Genomic DNA, 18277 nt, shown 5'->3' on the forward strand with positions numbered 1-18277 from the left:
TTTCTGGAAGGAATTCCAGCGCAAGAGACCTAGACGGCTGAAGTCACGGCCACCAATTGAATGTAATGCTGGGTGTTGTTGGTATGCCTAAGGAAGTTGACCGCAGGCTTACACATAACGTGGCAGATAGACAATGTGTAGATGAGGAATAGTGCCAATTTTTTACAGAACACAGCTAATTAGAATTTTCTGGTTGGCTGCAAAAATTGCCACTGTCCTTATGAGTCCAGCCTCTTGTATATCCTCCCCTTTCTTAAACCCACCATAGACGGCAGTGCTGTCAGCCACTCTGAAATTCCCTTCATAAACCCCTCTTCCTCTCCACTTCCCGCTCCTCCTTTAAGATCTTCCTTAAAACACACCTCTTTGATCAAGCTTTTGGTCAACCCCCCTCCCTACCCCACCCCCAATATTTCCTTTGGCTCGGCATCTTTACTTCCTCACGCCTCTGTGGAGAACCGCAACAGCAACAACTTGCATTTATATAGCACCTTTAACGCAGCAAAACATCCCAAGGCGCTTCACAGGAGCGTAATCAGACATTGATACCAAGCCAAAGAAGGAGACCTTGGGACAGGTGACCAAAAGCTTGGTCAAAGAGATAGTTTTTAAGGAGCATCTTAAAGGAGGAGAGAGAGGTAGAGGTCGGCGAGGTTTAGAGAGGGAATTCCAGACCTTAGGGCCTAGGCGGATGACGGCACGACCGCCAATGGTGGGGCGAAGGAAGTGGGGGATCCACAAGAGGCCAGAATTGGAGGAACGCAGAGATCTCAGAGGGCTGTAGGGCTTCGGGATGTTTTTCTACGTTGAAAACGCCACAGAAATGCAGGTCATTGTTGAGTTGTGCAGTCAACTTGCTGATAGAAATTAAAAAAAATAATTAAGTCATTGCCCCTCCATGCATAGCCTCTGGACAACATATAACATAGTAAAGAGTAATAATTGCATTATGCAATGTTTAACATCTACAATGTAATTTGCAAGACATCCCAGTTCCAACCAATTCTGGGATGTGCAATGTTTCTCAGTATTTAATTCTTGTTTTCTGCAAAGATTTCTCCCTCCCTCCCTCTTCAATGATGGATCAGCCGGGGAGGTTTGATTGCTACCTTTTTGTAGAGAAGGGGGCGGGTTTAGTGGTGACACCGACTCCAGGGAGCAGGAGCCGAGGAGAGGAAGTGGAGCCGGCTCTTGGCAGCCATGAATCTCCGCGGGCTCTTCCAGGACTTTAACCCCAGGTAAAGCCCAGGGTTTCGAGGGGGAGGTTCCCGCTTCAGGGTTGGTGGGGAAGTGGGGAAAGGACGAAGAGCCGAGGCCGGTGCTGGGGAAGGCAGGCCGGCCTAATCTGCACAACAGAAGCCTCGGGCTCGGTTAATGCAACAGCCTGTGCTGTGTGGCTCTGGCACTGCCAATCAATGATGCCTAGTTGATTTTCTGTTGGTACCAGGCACTTAATGCATTAAGGGAAAGAGATTATAAGAATCACTGACTCGAAATGTCTAACCACTTAACAAAAATAAAAGTAAAATCAAAACTGTATTCCAAAAGTTGACAGTGCTCCACACTTTATCCTGCTGACATAGTATTTCAGCTAAGTTTTTTAAATTCCAATTTCTGCACCAGGAACTATATGCTCACCCAAGATTGCAACAATGCCCTTTTAAATAAAAGAAACTTAGTTTTGTGTGCCTTTAAAAAAAATGCACATTGATGTTTATTAAATCAATCCATAAGAGATAATTAGCAAAATGAGATTGTTCAATACTTGCAAAGTGTTGTGTGATGAATTATAATCTCCAGTACCTTAGTTAAAGCTCACATGCCTCGGTATGATTTCCTGAGTTCTCAGCCAGGTTGCTGGATGGAGTCCCATAACGTAGTGAGCTGCCACAAGAGTTAGGAAAATAATTACATTGTCAGACAGCTCTCACTTGAAATTTTGCCTCCTGCCAGTGGGATGGAACTGACACCAGACATGTGTGCATCGTTTACTCGTGAGTAATTCTGTTGCATCACAGTGCCAGTGCAAGTCCCAGTAAACCCCTAGGCTTTTGATGTTTTATGGAACTTTATTTTTATTTGGTGAGATTTGGGAATAAAAATACATGTGGACAGTGCAATATCTTTTGATTTCGTTGATTGTCATGTGAAGTTGCTGCAAAATTTTCTTTTAATTAACGTACACCAGTGAACAGTGGCAGGCAGTCAAGATGGTTTACATGCTTAAGCGACTTGGACTCTCCTAAGTGTCTTAGATCTGAGAATAAACATTGGTAGTCAGAGCAGGCACTCTCTAGCACGGCCGTCCTCCAATAGGGTAAGCTTTTAGACTTTTTGAGACGAGCTGAAGCTGCTACACTGACCGTCCTAATATAGTTGGGTATTCTGTGCTAGCAATCTGAGACCACTAGCTACAGAGAGCGGCTTGCAGCTGGCAGGACAACTAGTACATTGCAGGCTGCCTGCGGCTGCAAATTGCACACTTGCCACCGAGGGATCTTATACACAAGCTCAGAGGTCCATGCTTGCCTGGTAGATGTTTTAATGTTTTGAAAGTGTGGGCGAGAGCATCCACACACTCGAGCATGTTTACAAACATCTTGCTTTGATAAAGTGTCCAGGAGATACTTCAGACTGTGTTAGCACTTTTCAAACTCAGCTAGACATTGCACTAAAATACACAGTGTGGTATGAGGTGCCTTCTGTCAAGGTTCTTGCACCTCCACATTCTGCAGCGGCATTAGGACCAGACTCTGAAGTTATGCTGTGTTGCCTGGGCTATTATATATTCTGAGTGCTCTGGATAGATATTGAGATAATGTCTGAATTTCAGATAATGATAGAAGTTAGTTTTAGGAAGTTACAGAAATTGGTGGGGTTGTTCAAATTAAATCAAGAGAGCCAGTTAACTTGGTTGAGTTCATAAGCTTGAAGGCTTGTTCCTGTGAAACTTTGGGGAAATAATAAATATTATAAATTATTATGCGGAGATGTAAGTGCTGAGATCTGTCGAGCCTTGACTTTTGTTAGTAACTGATGCTGCTATTTAATCATTTTGCAGTTTAAATTTTGAGACCTGTCATTAGTTTATGGCAGAGAAATTAAACAAATACTTTGTGTCTGTCTTCATGGAAGAACACCACAAAAAACCTCCTAGAAAGACTAGAGAACCAAGGGTCTGGCGAGAATGAGGAACTGAAAGAAATTAGTATTAGTTAAAAAAAAATTTTTACTCAGAAATGAATGTAAGTTTTGAAAGAGATGGCTATTGAGATAGTGGATGCATTGGTTGTCATCTTCCAAAATTCTATAGAATCTGGAATGTTTCCTGCAGATTGGAGGGCTGCAAATGTAACCCCACTATTTAAGAAAGAGGGAGAGAGAAAACAGGGAACTACAGACCTGTTAGCCTAACATAAGAAGTAGGGAAATGCTAGAATCTATTATAAAGGATGTGATAACAGGACACTTAGAAAATAATAATAGGATTTGGCAGAGTCAACATGGATTTATGAAAGGGAAATCATATTTGACAAAGCTATTGAAGTTCTTTGAGGATGTAACTAGTAGAATAGATAAGGGGGAACCAGTGGATGTGGTGTATTTGGATTTTCAGAATGCTTTCGATAAGGTCCCACACAAGAGATTGGTGAACAAAGTTAAAGCACATGGAATTGGGGGTAATATACTGGCATGGATTGAGAATTGGTTAATAGACAGAAAACAGAGTAGGAATAAACGGTCTTTTTCAGGTTGGCAGACTGTGGGGTACCGCAGGGATCAGTGCTTGGGCCCCAGCTAGTCACAATCTATATCAATGATTTGGATGAGGGAACCAAATGTAATATTTCCAAATTTGCTGATGACACAAAACTAGGTGAGAATGTTGAGTTGTGAGGAGGATGCAAAGAGGCTTCAAGGGGACATAGACAGGCTAAGTGAGTAGGCAAGAACATGTCAGATGGAATATAATGTGGAAAAATGAGAAGTTATCCACTTTGGTAGGAAAAACAGAAATGCAGAGTATTTTTTAAATGGTGAGAGATTGGGAAATGTTGATGTTCAAAAGGACCTGGGTGTCCTTGTACATGAGTCACTGAAAGCTAACATGCAGGTGCAGCAAGCAATTAGGAAGGCTAATGATGGTCTTTATTACAACAGGATTTGAGTACAGGAATAAAGATGTCTTACTGCAATTATAAAGGGCCTTGGTGAGACTGCACCTGGAGTATTGTGTACAATTTTGGTCTCCTTACCTAAGAAAGGATATACTTGCCACAGAGGGAGTGCAACAAAGGTTCATCAGACTGATTCCTGGGATCGCGGGATTGTCGTATGAGGAGAGATTGAGTAGACTAGGCCTGTATTCTCTTGAGTTTAGTAGACTGAGAGGTGATCTCATTGAAACATACAAAATTCTTACAGGACTCGACAGGGTAGATGCAGGGAGGATGTTTCCCCTGGCTGGGGAGTCTAGGACCAGGGGTCACAGTGTCAGAATAAAGGGTAGGCCATTTAGGACTGAGATGAGGAGAAATTTCTTCACTCAGAGGATGGTGAATCTTTGGAATTCTCTACCCCAGAGGGCTGTGGAGGCTCAGTCATTGAATATATTCAAAACAGAGATCAATAGATTTCTAGATATTAAAGTCATCAAGGGATATGGGGATAGTGCAGGAAAATGGTATTGAGATCAAAGATCAGCCATGATCTTGTTGAATGGCGGAGCAGGCTCGAGGGGCCGGATGGCCTACTCCTGCTCCTATTTTCTATGTTTCTATGCTCCTATTTCTTATGTTCTTCTTATGTTCTTATGCATATATGTGAATGTTCTAAGGAACGCTTTGATGGAAAACATGACAAATACAGCAACGGGAAAAATAAAAATTGTTTATTATGGTGACTGTTGTGAATAGAGGGTTTATATGGCCTGAGGGTGCTGTGGCCTAAGAGAACATTAAGAGCATTGATGATCAAGATAAATAGATCCCTGGGGAAGGAAAGTCCAGATGGTTCAATTAAAGGAACTGCTTAATGCCAGAGCAGGAAATGTTGACCTTCATGCAATGTTGTTTGTTATACAGACATAGATTGCAGTAAAATCTATGGATATAATTGTATATATATTCGATCAAAAGATGTTCACTTGTTGATTAGGCAACTTTGCTGTTACTTTTCTCTGATAGTCACTATGTTACAAGGGCAAAAAGAAGGGCGGTGGGCATTTTAATTCTGCATGTATATTGAGAACAAACAAGAGGAAATTAATCCTATTTGTGCAGCCTGGTGCTGTTGGACTCGAGTCGAAGGTATCTACCCACCTGACATGAAATGAACACTTGGTGTGATATAAACCAAAGGAACCCCCATTTCACCACGATGAATGCTAGGGCAGTACTATTGAATCCTTTGTGAAGGTTGCTCAGTGACTTGAGAACGTAGTAAGTATTTTACCTACAAAATCAGAAGACACCCATTTACATAGCTAGAATCTTGCTTTTTAAAAAAAAATGACGTAGCATTTACAGCACGGAAACAGCCCATTCGGCCCAACTGATCTATGCCGGTGTTTTTGGTCCACACGAGCCTCTCCCTGCCCTACATCATCTAAACCTATATGCAGATCCTTCTGTATGTAGATATGGTTAGATGAAGAGGCTTGTTCAAGAGGTTCATAATATCCTTATTAAGCAATATGTGAAAGGGTCCTCTGTTATGCAAAGCTTCTTTCTCATTGCCAGTGCAGGTGAGTTAGAACCCATTTGGTGACTGCAGTGTGCATCTTTTATTTCTTCCAAACCGGTAACGAAAGCTGTATGACCAAGGCCTGTACTGTATTCTGTTACAGCAAATTCCTGATCTATGCCTGCCTGCTACTGTTCTCCGTTTTGCTTTCTCTGCGCCTGGATGGAATTATCCAGTGGAGCTATTGGGCTGTTTTTACTCCTGTCTGGCTATGGAAACTCATGGTAATCATAGGAGCCTCGGTGGGAACTGGAGTGTGGGCACGGAATCCACAGTACAGGTGAGAAGTAACTGTGGACCTGATGCTTCTGGTTACACAGAGTATATTGACAATGCCGCCCAAGATTTACCAAGGCAGCTTGAAGTTTAATTTGAAAAATGACTAGGAGGGAGCATTCAGTAGAGTGTACAGCCTCCAGCCAGCTATGATTTGTATTATTGAGTTTGTCATGGTAGAACGCAGTGTTGTAGAAATGCCGTCACATTTCAGGGGTCACAGAACCCACAGTCGGTTTATCTTCGCTGCTCAGGATGAAAGGATAATGCCATTTCCACAACAACAAATCCTGTAACAGATTGTAGTCAGCAGGTGTTTGCTCTTTTTTTCTTTTTGATTTCTTGTTTCAGCAAAGAGAGGAATGGGGCATTCTTTTTCCCCCTCACTCTAGTCTCCCAGTGTCAGTATTGAGCACTTCAGGTCAAATGGAGCATGGGCAGATGCAGAACAAAGCTAACTTCTGCTGTGGCCAAGCGCTGTGCTTTAGCCCAGGTTGCACCAGGGTGAACTTTTCCTTTTTATGCATAAGTATGTGAAATATTCAGCATGTTGGTGTACACTGAAAGTTCTCCAACACAACAACAAAGTAATTTGATAATTAATCATCACCTGAATTTAAAATGTTAATTTGTGCCAAGAAAAATAATCTAAAGGTTAATGTAAAAAAAAAAGCACTTTGACTCCCCATACTCTTCTTTGATTTAATCTTTATTCATTTGATTACATTAATAAGTGTGCTGAAAGGTTGCTGACAACCTACTTGTGTGAAGGGGGACCTGCTTCCTAATTTACTCTTTGTCCTTGATGTTCACTTCTCTTTTAAAACAGGGCTGAAGGAGAAACCTGTGTGGAATTTAAAGCAATGCTGATAGCGGTTGGAATCCACCTATTGCTGTTGATGTTTGAAGTTCTGGTGTGTGACCGGATTGAGCGAGGAACCCACTTCTGGCTGCTCGTCTTCATGCCGCTGTTCTTTGTATCTCCAGTGTCGGTAGCTGCGTGTGTGTGGGGTTTTCGACATGATCGGTCTCTGGAGGTAGGGCACACTCGCTTAATGATCTTTGTTAATCGTGCTAATTCTGTATTTAGTGTGTTAGCACCTTAAAACCTACCTCTTTGACCAAGCTTTTGGCCACCTGTCCTAATACCTCCTTATGTCAAATTTTGTTTGATAATCGCTCCTGTGGAGCACCTTGGGACGTATTACAACATTTATATTGCTATATAAATGCTAGTTGTTGTTCTTGTTGTAAAAAGACAATACACGGATTACAGTGCATTGTGTCTTGCTGCAGAATGCTCATATAAAAATACGAGACGATCAGAATGACTTTCAAACCCAAACCTGATCAATGAAATTATAACTTTTTTTGTCTAACTAACATCTATTACTATAAACGAAATCTGTCTGTCTGATGTAATGGATTAACCTTTAAAATTAAAAGCTTTTTCTTGTTGAGGGTAACACAGATAAGTAATATTGCATTGTACATACTTTTATCCATATTAAAATGTTTTGTGAACACCTCCAGTAGCAGAACCTTTATAGTTTTGTTACAGTTCCCTTTTTCTTTTTCTCTGGTTACCAGTTGGAAATCCTGTGTTCTGTGAACATTCTTCAGTTCATATTCATTGCACTAAGACTGGATGAAATCATCAAATGGCCTTGGCTGGTAATTTTCCTTTTATTTATTGTTTTGTATTTCTTCTGGTGGGGGAATCAAGAACGAGGGGACTTAATCTTAAAATTAGAGCTAGGCCATTTAGGAGAGAAATCAGGAAGCACTTTTTTACACAAAGGGGAGTAGAAATCTGGAATTCTTCCCCCCCCCCCCCCCCCCCAAAAAATGCTGTGGATGCTGGGACAATTAGAACTTTCAAGACTGAGATCAGTAGATTTTTGTTAAGTAAGGCCATCAAGGGATATGGAGATTAGGTAGGTAAATGGAGTTGAGGTACAGATCAGCCATGATCTGATTGAATGGTGGAGCAGGCTCGAGGGGCTGAATGGCCTGTTGCTGTTCCTATGTTCTTATTGTGTCTTTCTGTTTTAAGAATATTGTAATTGCTTTTAATGGACAAAATTGAAGCTGACTCTAAGCTTTTGTTACATAGTGCATTCATAGTACCCCTATACTGTATTGGAGAGCCTCCTAATGTGGACATGACCTGCCTGTCGAAACGCCCACCTGTTCCAGCGAGTGTGGCTTGTGCTGAATTTAAGGACAGCTAGCTGTTCACAGACTCAGCATACACTCCACTCGCTGGCACCGGAAAGCATTTCAGCAAACAGGCCAAAACTGCACCAGAAAGCTCTACATCTCTTGTAACATCATGTTTGAGCTCAGGAAAGCTTTATTCTACAGGATTTTAAAAAGTCGTGCAGGTAAATCAGTTAGTTACGAGGAAGCAAACAAAACATCCATGCACAAACCAATCTGTTATGAGCAGCTTACAAGGTACATGAAGCAAGTTGAGCTGTTTGTGATGTTCTGTGCATGGTATTACAATATAAAGGTTGCTATTGTAATCTGTTGAAGAAAGTCTTCAATAGGCCTAGAATAACCAAATAGAATCATAGAAGTTTACAACATGGAAACAGGCCCATCGGCCCAACATGTCCATGTCGCCCAGTTTATACCACTAAGCTAGTCCCAATTGCCTGCACTTGGCCCATATCCCTCTATACCCATCTTACCCATGTATCAAATATTATCAAACTACTGAACAAATGTGCAAATGCTAAAAAAAACAAGTTTTATAGCCAATATAATTTCTTTAACCAGTTTTTGCTGATTCTTGGTAGGTGGTCTGTGTTCCTTTGTGGATCCTGATGTCATTTCTCTGCCTAGTGGTGCTCTACTACATTGTGTGGTCGGTACTTTTCTTGCGGTCTATGGATGTGATAGCTGAACAAAGACGGACCCATGTTACAATGGCTATCAGTTGGATGACCATTGTTGTTCCACTTTTGACCTTTGAGGTATGCAACTCTGTTTCGGTAATAGGGTCAGTGTGTTCTTCAGTTGCTAAATCGTCATTAAAGTTGAAGTGGTCGATCGATCTGATTTTCATTGTTGAAGATATATTGATGCTTAGTGACAACTTCATGAATTTAGAGAAATTTCAGAGTTAAGTTTCACTTGCTTGACAAGTTTGCTTGATTAACCCTGCACAATAGCTTCTGGCAAGTATTGGGTATTTACAAGTCATGTTTAAAAGTGAAATGGGCAGTAGCAATCTGGAAGCCACAGGATCAAGGTACTCAGTTCAACTCTTTTCCTCCGATATATCCTGGCTGAGTTTGGCCATATGATCTGCATTTCCTCCCCCCCCCCCCCCCCCCCCCCCAACCAAGATCTCTGATATTACTTTGTAGGTGGTCACAAAGAGATGCACAAAAGTGCCCTTTGAGTGACATCCTTCTGACTGTTGTTCCTAATATCCCATCTGTAAAAGGACAGGCTTTCCTTCCTCAAACATTCTGCCAGATTTATATTTTAGCACAAGTCTGAGTGTCAGTTGAGACTGGGATTTGGAAGTGTTTCTCACCAGCCAGGCATTTGACACACAAGCAAGCCCATCACCAGAGTCTCCAAACCAAACTGCTGAGATATTATAACCACATGTAGGGTTTCTGTTGACCCAATATGGAGTGTGCAGTCTCTCCATACAGGGACTCATGATTTTTTTTTCTCTCCCTAGATTCTTTTGGTTCACAAACTGGATGGTCACAATAATTTTTCATATATTCCAATTTTCATCCCTCTTTGGCTTTCTCTGATAACATTAATGGCAACAACCTTTGGACAAAAAGGGGGTAATCACTGTAAGTATCTATAGTGTGTGTTAGAATTTTACTGTAAACTCAATCATTTTGATATATATTTTCATAATAGATGCAGTGGCTCATTACTGTAATGAGACTTGAATGTGCATTTCTTACAGACAGTAATTTTTTGCCAATGGCGATAGTTAGCTTGATCAAAACTTGTTCTGTACTAGCGATATTCATTACACGTTACTATTACAGCTCTTAGCTCTTCTCCCCCAGCGACTAATGTCAGAACGTTATATTGAGTGCTGTTTACAGAGTAACTTGGTTTGAGAGCAAGTTATTAAAGCTTTCTTCAAAAAAAAACAAGTTCAGATTCAATTTTCTTCCTGATATTGCCTCTATTTGCTCCCCTATCGATATTTTATTCTTTTTTATTCGTTCACGGGATGTGGGCGTCGCTGGCAAGGCCGGCATTTATTACCCATCCCTAATTGCCCTCGAGAAGGTGGTGGTGAGCCGCCTTCTTGAACCGCTGCAGTCCGTGTGGTGACGGTTCTCCCACAATGCTGTTAGGAAGGGAGTTCCAGGATTTTGACCCAGCGACAATGAAGGAACGGCGATATATTTCCAAGTCGGGATGGTGTGTGACTTGGAGGGGAACGTGCAGGTGGTGTTGTTCCCATGTGCCTGCTGCCCTTGTCCTTCTAGGTGGTCGAGGTCACGGGTTTGGGAGGTGCTGTCGAAGAAGCCTTGGCGAGTTGCTGCAGTGCATCCTGTGGATGGTGCACACTGCAGCCACAGTGCGCCGGTGGTGAAGGGAGTGAATGTTTAGGGTGGTGGATGGGGTGCCAATCAAGCGGGCTGCTTTATCTTGGATGGTGTCGAGCTTCTTGAGTGTTGTTGGAGCTGCACTCATCCAGGCAAGTGGAGAGTATTCCATCACACTCCTGACTTGTGCCTTGTAGATAGTGGAAAGGCTTTGGGGAGTCAGGAGGTGAGTCACTCGCCGCAGAATACCCAGCCTCTGACCTGTTCTCGTAGCCACAGTATTTATATGGCTGGTCCAGTTAAGTTTCTGGTCAATGGTGACCCCCAGGATGTTGATGGTGAGGGATTCGGCGATGGTAATGCCGTTGAATGTCAAGGGGAGGTGGTTAGACTCTCTCTTGTTGGAGATGGTCATTGCCTGGCACTTATCTGGCACGAATGTTACTTGCCACTTATGAGCCCAAGCCTGGATGTTGTCCAGGTCTTGCTGCATGCAGGCTTGGACTGCTTCATTATCTGAGGGGTTGCGAATGGAACTGAACACTGTGCAGCCATCAGCGAACATCCCCATTTCTGACCTTATGATGGAGGGAAGGTCATTGATGAAGCAGCTGAAGATGGTTGGGCCAAGGACACTGCCCTGAGGAACTCCTGCAGCAATGCCCTGGGGCTGAGATGACTGGCCTCCAACAACCACTACCATCTTCCTTTGTGCCAGGTATGACTCCAGCCACTGGAGAGTTTTCCCCCTGATTCCCATTGACTTCAATTTTACTAGGGCTCCTTGGTGCCACACTCGGTCAAATGCTGCCTTGATGTCAAGGGCAGTCACTCTCACCTCACCTCTGGAATTCAGCTCTTTTGTCCATGTTTGGACCAAGGCTGTAATGAGGTCTGGAGCCGAGTGGTCCTGGCGGAACCCAAACTGAGCATCGGTGAGCAGGTTATTGGTGAGTAAGTGCCGCTTGATAGCACTGTCGACGACACCTTCCATCACTTTGCTGATGATTGAGAGTAGACTGATGGGGCGGTAATTGGCCGGATTGGATTTGTCCTGCTTTTTGTGGACAGGACATACCTGGGCAATTTTCCACATTGTCGGGTGGATGCCAGTGTTGTAGCTGTACTGGAACAGGTTGGCTAGAGGCGCAGCTAGTTCTGGAGCACAAGTCTTCAGCACTACAGCTGGGATGTTGTCAGGGCCCATCGCCTTTGCTGTATCCAGTGCACTCAGCCGTTTCTTGATATCACGTGGAGTGAATCGAATTGGCCGAAGACTGGCTTCCGTGATGGTGGGGATATCGGGAGGACGCTGAGATGGATTATCCACTCGGCACTTCTGGCTGAAGATGGTTGCAAACGCTTCAGCCTTGTCTTTTGCACTCACGTGCTGGACTCCGCCATCATTGAGAATGGGGATGTTTGCAGAGCCTCCTCCTCCCGTTAGTTGTTTAATTGTCCACCACCATTCACGACTGGATGTGGCAGGACTGCAGAGCTTTGATCTGATCCGTTGGTTGTGGAATCGCTTAGCTCTGTCTATAGCATGTTGCTTCCGCTGTTTAGCATGCATGTAGTCCTGAGTTGTAGCTTCACCAGGTTGGCACCTAATTTTTAGGTACGCCTGGTGCTGCTCCTGGCATGCTCTTCTACACTCCTCATTGAACCAGGGTTGATCCCCTGGCTTGTTGGTAATGGTAGAGTGAGGAATATGCCGGGCCATGAGGTTACAGATTGTGCTGGAATACAATTCTGCTGCTGCTGATGGCCCACAGCGCCTCATGGATGCCCAGTTTTGAGCTGCTAGATCTGTTCTGAATCTATCCCATTTAGCACGGTGGTAGTGCCACACAACACGTTGGATGGTGTCCTCAGTGCGAAGACGGGATTTCATCTCCACGAGGACTGTGCGGTGGTCACTACTACCAATACTGTCATGGACAGATGCATTTGCGACAGGTGGATTGGTGAGGACGAGGTCAAGTAAGTTTTTCCCTCGTGTTGGTTCGCTCACCACCTGCCACAGGCCCAGTCTGGCAGTTATGTCCTTCAGGACTCGGCCAGCTCGGTCAGTAGTGGTGCTACCGAGCCACTCTTGGTGATGGACATTGAAGTCCCCCACCCAGAGTACATTTTGTGCCCTTGCTACCCTCAGTGCTTCCTCCAAGTGGTGTTCAACATGGAGGAGGACTGATTCATCAGCTGAGGGAGGACAGTTGGTGGTAATCAGCAGGAGGTTTCCTTGCCCATGTTTGACCTGATGCCATGAGATTTCATGGGGTCCAGAGTCAATGTTGAGGACTCCCAGGGCCACTCCCTCCTGACTGTATATCACTGTACCGCCACCTCTGGTGGGTCTGTCCTGCCGGTGGGACAGGACATACCCAGGGATGGTGATGGAAGAGTCTGGGACGTTGGCTGAAAGATTTGATTCTGTGAGTATGGCTATGTCAGGCTGTTGCTTGACTAGTCTGTGGGACAGCTCTCCCAATTTTGGCACAAGTCCCCAGATGTTAGTAAGGAGGACTGGGCTTGGTGTTTTGCCGTTGTCGTGTCCGGTGCCTAGTGGTCCGGTGCCGGGTGGTCCGTCCGGTTTTATTCTTATTATGACTTTTCGTAGCGAGATTTTACAACTGAGTGGCTTGCTAGGCCATTTCAGAGGGCAATTAAGAATCAACCACATTGCTGTGGGTCTGGAGTCACATATAGGCCAGACCGGGTAAGGGCGGCAGGCTTCCTTCCCTAAAGGACATTAGTGAACCAGATGGGTTTTTACGACAATCCGGTAGTTTCATGGCCATCATTACTGATACTAGTATTTTAATTCCAGATTTTTATTTAATTAATTGAATTTAATTAATTAATTGAATTTAAATTCGCCAGCTGCCGTGGCGGGATTTGAACTCATGACTCTGGATTTTAGTCCAGGCCTCTGGATTACTAGCCCAGTAACATAACCACCAGTAACATAACCACTATGCTACCGTACCCTCCCAATTAGCTCCTATTGAGCTATGAGGACCACTTGAGTTGACTTGTCTGTTGGTAGCTGTTCCTGTTCCAAGTATTTTACATATTGGAGATTTACCTGCTTCCATTTATGATATGACCAGATCGATTGTTACACTCTTGCTGTTGGATTGGCTAAAAGAAACACAACCTTTGGAACTGGCTTTAAAAGGACAATTTTTCCTATGGTTTCTCCCACTTCTGAGTTGAGAGCAGAGAGACAGAATGGTTTTAAAACTCAAATGAAACTAGTAGGAGGGGGGGGGGAAAGGGTAGAATTGGTAGAACATTTTCACTTATCTCTCTTTATAGTCTAAAAATATATAAATAGAATGGAGAATTGGGGGATGTAAAGCTGAATTTGTTTTCAATTAAGGTTGTGTTCTGAGTGTTTATTTTTGTAGTCCAGGGTTGATATAGCAGTAAAACTACTTCTTGCATTTTAGTAGCTTTCATTACTGGTAATATCAGTGATTGTTTCAGCATCACCGTGTGCAAGTTGTAAACTTCAAATCCAGCTCTCCCAGCAATAGGTTGTTTCCCCGGGCCTGATTCTAGTTTTCGGGTTCATGTCGGCAGGATGAACAGAGACTGCTTTATAGCTGTCCCATGGTGTGAGGGGAGGGAAAGGATCAATTCAAGTGGGCAGGTCCGAAATGGGCTCTTTTCCTCCCGGAAGAATGTCTTGGGTTGGATGCTGCTTCGTTTATATACTGACTCGGTTGAATTCTGATGAAGCCACGTTGGACAAATTTTGGCACTCTGGCACTTAAACACTCAACTTTGTGAGTCCAGAATTCACCCACTTGAATTGTTGCACTTGGATACTTAAAATCTGTCAACATTTTATACTCTAAACTCAAGCCTCGAGTTGACAAAGCCAGCTGTATTAATGTAACGGACATGACTCTCATTAGGGCTGTTGGCTCTAGACAGTCCAGCAATGAGAATGACTTTTGAAACAGAAATTATTTTCTCCTCATCACCACCAATTATGTTATTTTTGTAGGGTGGTTTGGAATCCGCAAAGACTTCTGTCAGTTCCTTCTGGAGATCTTTCCCTTCTTGAGGGAATACGGAAACATTTCATATGAGCTCCATCATGACGACAGTGAGGAGTCTGAGGAAATGCCGGTACCAGAACCTGCTAAAATAGCCCCTATGTTCCATAAAAAGACTGGAGTAGTAATCACCCAGAGTCCTGGGAAGTATTTTGTCCCTCCTCAAAAACTCAACATCGACATGCCTGATTAAGATTATTTGGAGAGAGTGATGGACTTGTGAATGAAATAGTACTGTCTGGATATGGTACATTTATGTTACACATGCACTAGCTGTTGTATAAATGGGACTCTATCTGGCACATGGAACTCTGCTGCCAAATATGTAAAATTTAATCCATCAAGTCAGTCTCTTATTTGCTGTGGGCTTTTTTTTTAGTTTAAGGGTGAACGGAACTGCCGTGCCGGCAGTTTTCATCCAAGGTTACAACTAGGAAGAAGAAAAAGACGATGCTGGTATTCCCCACCCCCCCATTGGCAGATGTACTGATGTTGAAACATGGTGTGCTGAATTCAAATTTTAACATAGTCTATTCCTGATAATTCAAAGTTGGGTTTGTTTTTTGCGTTAAAAAAATTGATGATCCAATAATTTTAACTAAGCAATGTAAATAGCACTGCAAATTGGGAATTTAGTGCTAAATGAAATTTGAATGATCTGATAATTAGAATTGAGCAACTTTGAATTAAGAGGATTTGACGGTACTTAAGTGCTGGTTTATGTGCAGCAAAATGGATGAAAGATCAGCACAGTGATGGGAAAAACTTGCCGTACTCTCAAATTACATTTACAGCCTACTGCAGTGACGATTGGGAACAACAATTATGATTTTTCAGACATGAGGAACTGGAAATATTCCTCCACCTTCCTCCCCTCAAGGTGCAAAATGTTTGCATATTGCCAATAGTAAATTAAAGGCAAACTTCTGCATTTTGTTTCACCATCAGATAACCCATGCAGTACACTGGTACTACCCAGGCAGTCACTTTACACTGTGCATGTTACGGCTTTAGTTAAAGTTCTATTTCAATTGCTGTACTTGTACACATCTAGGACAAAACCCTAAGACAGTGATTCATAGTAAACGCAGAAGCAGATTTTCTTTAATATTGGTTCAGAGTGATCCTCTTTTTTCCTGGGTCCTTACAGAGACCATATTCAGGTCTATTCATCACAGCCTGACAGCTGCAGGACATTGTTTGAATACTTCCTCTCTCTCAGAAGGAAAACAATTCAGATATTATAGATCTGGACCCATAATTTAAAAGAAAGACCTTCATAGTGCTTGGATTTCTACATGTTTGCAACCACCCATGTGTGTAATAACCTCCCTGAATAGAATTTTAACAAAAATCTGCTTGAAAAGAGGCTTACGATAGCTTCTTGCTTATCCAGGGAGAAGAATATATTCCCTCCTTATGCCCAATGCATTGCATTGTTCTTAGTCTTATTCCTGACAAAGACATGCAGTTTAATAATACATGTGTAGAAATTAAATAATTATTCAATGCATGAACAGAAATTTGAACAACTATTTTGTTGTGTGACATTAAAATGCATTACCTAACACCATTGGCTGTTCAGCCAGTTTAAACCCAGTGAAAAGCATGTCATGTGTTTGAGTAGCCTAAATACCTGTTAAATTAACACCTGCCCTTGTCAAAGGACGTTTGGCCCTGGTTAGGTGCTGGATGTAATGTAAGATACTGCAGTTGTATATCAAAGCCTACAATGCTCTCTCATCATTCTAATGGTGTGTGTTCTTTGAATGTAGATCGAGGCATCTGCTTGCTTGGATTTGTAAACAGAAAGTAATTGGGTTATGGCTGTTATAAAGCATCATCAATGAAGATGACATTATCATGGGGTTTGAGATATTTACACATGCTCTGGTGGTTTAGAGTATGTAAGAATGTACTGTAGCTTATTGAGCTTTGTGGGGATTTGCACAGTATTATTGATGCTACAAAAGAAACAGTCAAAATGTGAGTCTCTTTAGCATTGCATCGAAGGTCAAGAACCAGTTAAAAAGTGTCTGTGTGTTCTTGTAATTTTACATGTCTACATTTTATGAAATTTGTGTACTGTGTTTTGTTGCTTTTATTTCACAGCCTACAACTGAGGTTCACAGAATTGCTCAATTTCCTGTTTAACTACTGAAGTTAACTGTTTTAAATCATTGTCATGTAATCTTGAGAGTGACCCACTCGGTAGTGCTGATTTCAGTCTAAAACCGAAGCTAACGTTGTGAAATATTATCCCTATCAATTTTATGATTCTCCTGCAAAATTGTAGTGTAAATGTAAAACAAAAGTTCAGTGTAGATAATGCCCTTTAAAGTGACTTGTGTTGTATTACTTAAAGCTTGCAGCACCAATATCTAAAGCTACAACATCCATTTTCTTGAGCTGTTTATAGCTTTGTAGTGAAATTAAGGAAAAATATATCTATTTAATTTGTATCAACCCAATCTGGCTAAATTTTCAAAATTATGTAACTACATTAGTCTACTGACTGATGCTCTTTCCTAGACAGTCCAAACCATGAGATTATCAGTTGACTGACTGAATTGATGAAGTTGGTTTAGAGTTTGGAATGTTCACAAAAAAAGTAATACACCAGTTGAGGCAGTTGCAGACTGCCTTTTAGTGTTCACTGTAATTTAATATCATGTTGAAACTTATATCCGACTGGATTAAAAGATGAGATGGTTTTGAGCACCTGTCAAGGCATGCATTTGGAGGTCCCCGTGTTTTTCACCTATAATAGTTTATCGTTAAAAGAAGTACGAGGATCCCACAGTCTCTCCTTCATGTCTTCCCTTCTGGTGTATTGATTCATGGGTGCGTGCAGGCTGTACTGCTGATGTTACAGCATAAAAGTACTGAAGGGGTCATTTTCAGCTTCTGCCATCTGAACAGTAACCTAATGGAGCGAATTGTCCAGCCGTTGTAAAAATTGCCTGATCTTCAGCTCATTGATTTCAGTGGGATGAAAAATTGGGCAGGTTCTACAATGGAGTGGAGGTGGGGATGCCCAGGCGTCGAAGATGAACATTACCCCTACATATTTTTGATTGTCAATCACTGACCAAAATGTTTATAACTTTATGGTGTTGTGAAATTATTGTTTCTGTGCACAAGTATCAAAAGTTTTGAGCTTTGGGACCCCACCTCTAAAGGCAGTGTTGACCTCAACTATTCTTTCATTTTGGTGTCTGTCTTAAATTAGCCAAATTTGCAGACAGTATTTCAAACTGGGATATTGCTGCTGTTCTATTGAGGCTTTATTTTTCCTGTGAATTTAATTTGCCATTTTAAATTGTTAAATTGCTGGGATGGAACATTTGACGAGCCACCTGTACCTAGATTAACTGTCCTAGAGCACCACAAAAATTCAACACAAATGATGGCAAGGATCCTGAATAACTTCTAATCCTCTTAATAAATTGTGTTACTAAATTAATTTTATGAATGTTCTGTATATAGTTTTTACCAAAACTTAAACTGCTGGGGTGGGTGGGAGGGGCGGGGATGCTTTTTATATTATGCTACATTGAGTGGTTATATAAACGGGTATGATGTGTTAAGTATTTCAAACCCAAAGATTTCTAAGCAAAGCAGATTTGCGTGCTGATC

The 18277-nt window shown here is 42.3% G+C and overlaps 1 protein-coding gene across 1 annotated transcript; it reads left to right on the forward strand.

Moving 5' to 3' along the window:
• The first annotated feature begins 1137 nt into the window (after positions 1-1137).
• On the forward strand, positions 1138-18161 carry tmem185 (transmembrane protein 185). Its single transcript, XM_067997268.1, has 7 exons — positions 1138-1238; positions 5849-6025; positions 6851-7058; positions 7612-7695; positions 8829-9005; positions 9728-9851; positions 14587-18161. Exons 1-7 carry the CDS (start codon positions 1201-1203, stop codon positions 14829-14831), a joined length of 1053 nt encoding a protein of 350 aa, XP_067853369.1. The 5' UTR covers positions 1138-1200; the 3' UTR covers positions 14832-18161.
• Positions 18162-18277: the final 116 nt, after the last annotated feature.

The sequence above is a fragment of the Heptranchias perlo genome, chromosome 15 (assembly GCF_035084215.1).
Source record: "Heptranchias perlo isolate sHepPer1 chromosome 15, sHepPer1.hap1, whole genome shotgun sequence".
In the NCBI taxonomy this organism is placed as follows: Eukaryota; Metazoa; Chordata; class Chondrichthyes; order Hexanchiformes; family Hexanchidae; genus Heptranchias; species Heptranchias perlo.

Excerpts from the sequence above, each read along its gene's own strand:
- tmem185 (XM_067997268.1), top strand. The coding sequence starts at position 1,201 with ATGAATCTCCGCGGGCTCTTCCAGGACTTTAACCCCAG. Across the intron at positions 1,239-5,848 it reads TTCCAGGACTTTAACCCCAG|CAAATTCCTGATCTATGCCT; the intron begins GTAAAGCCCAGG and ends ATTCTGTTACAG. Across the intron at positions 7,059-7,611 it reads GACATGATCGGTCTCTGGAG|TTGGAAATCCTGTGTTCTGT; the intron begins GTAGGGCACACT and ends TCTGGTTACCAG.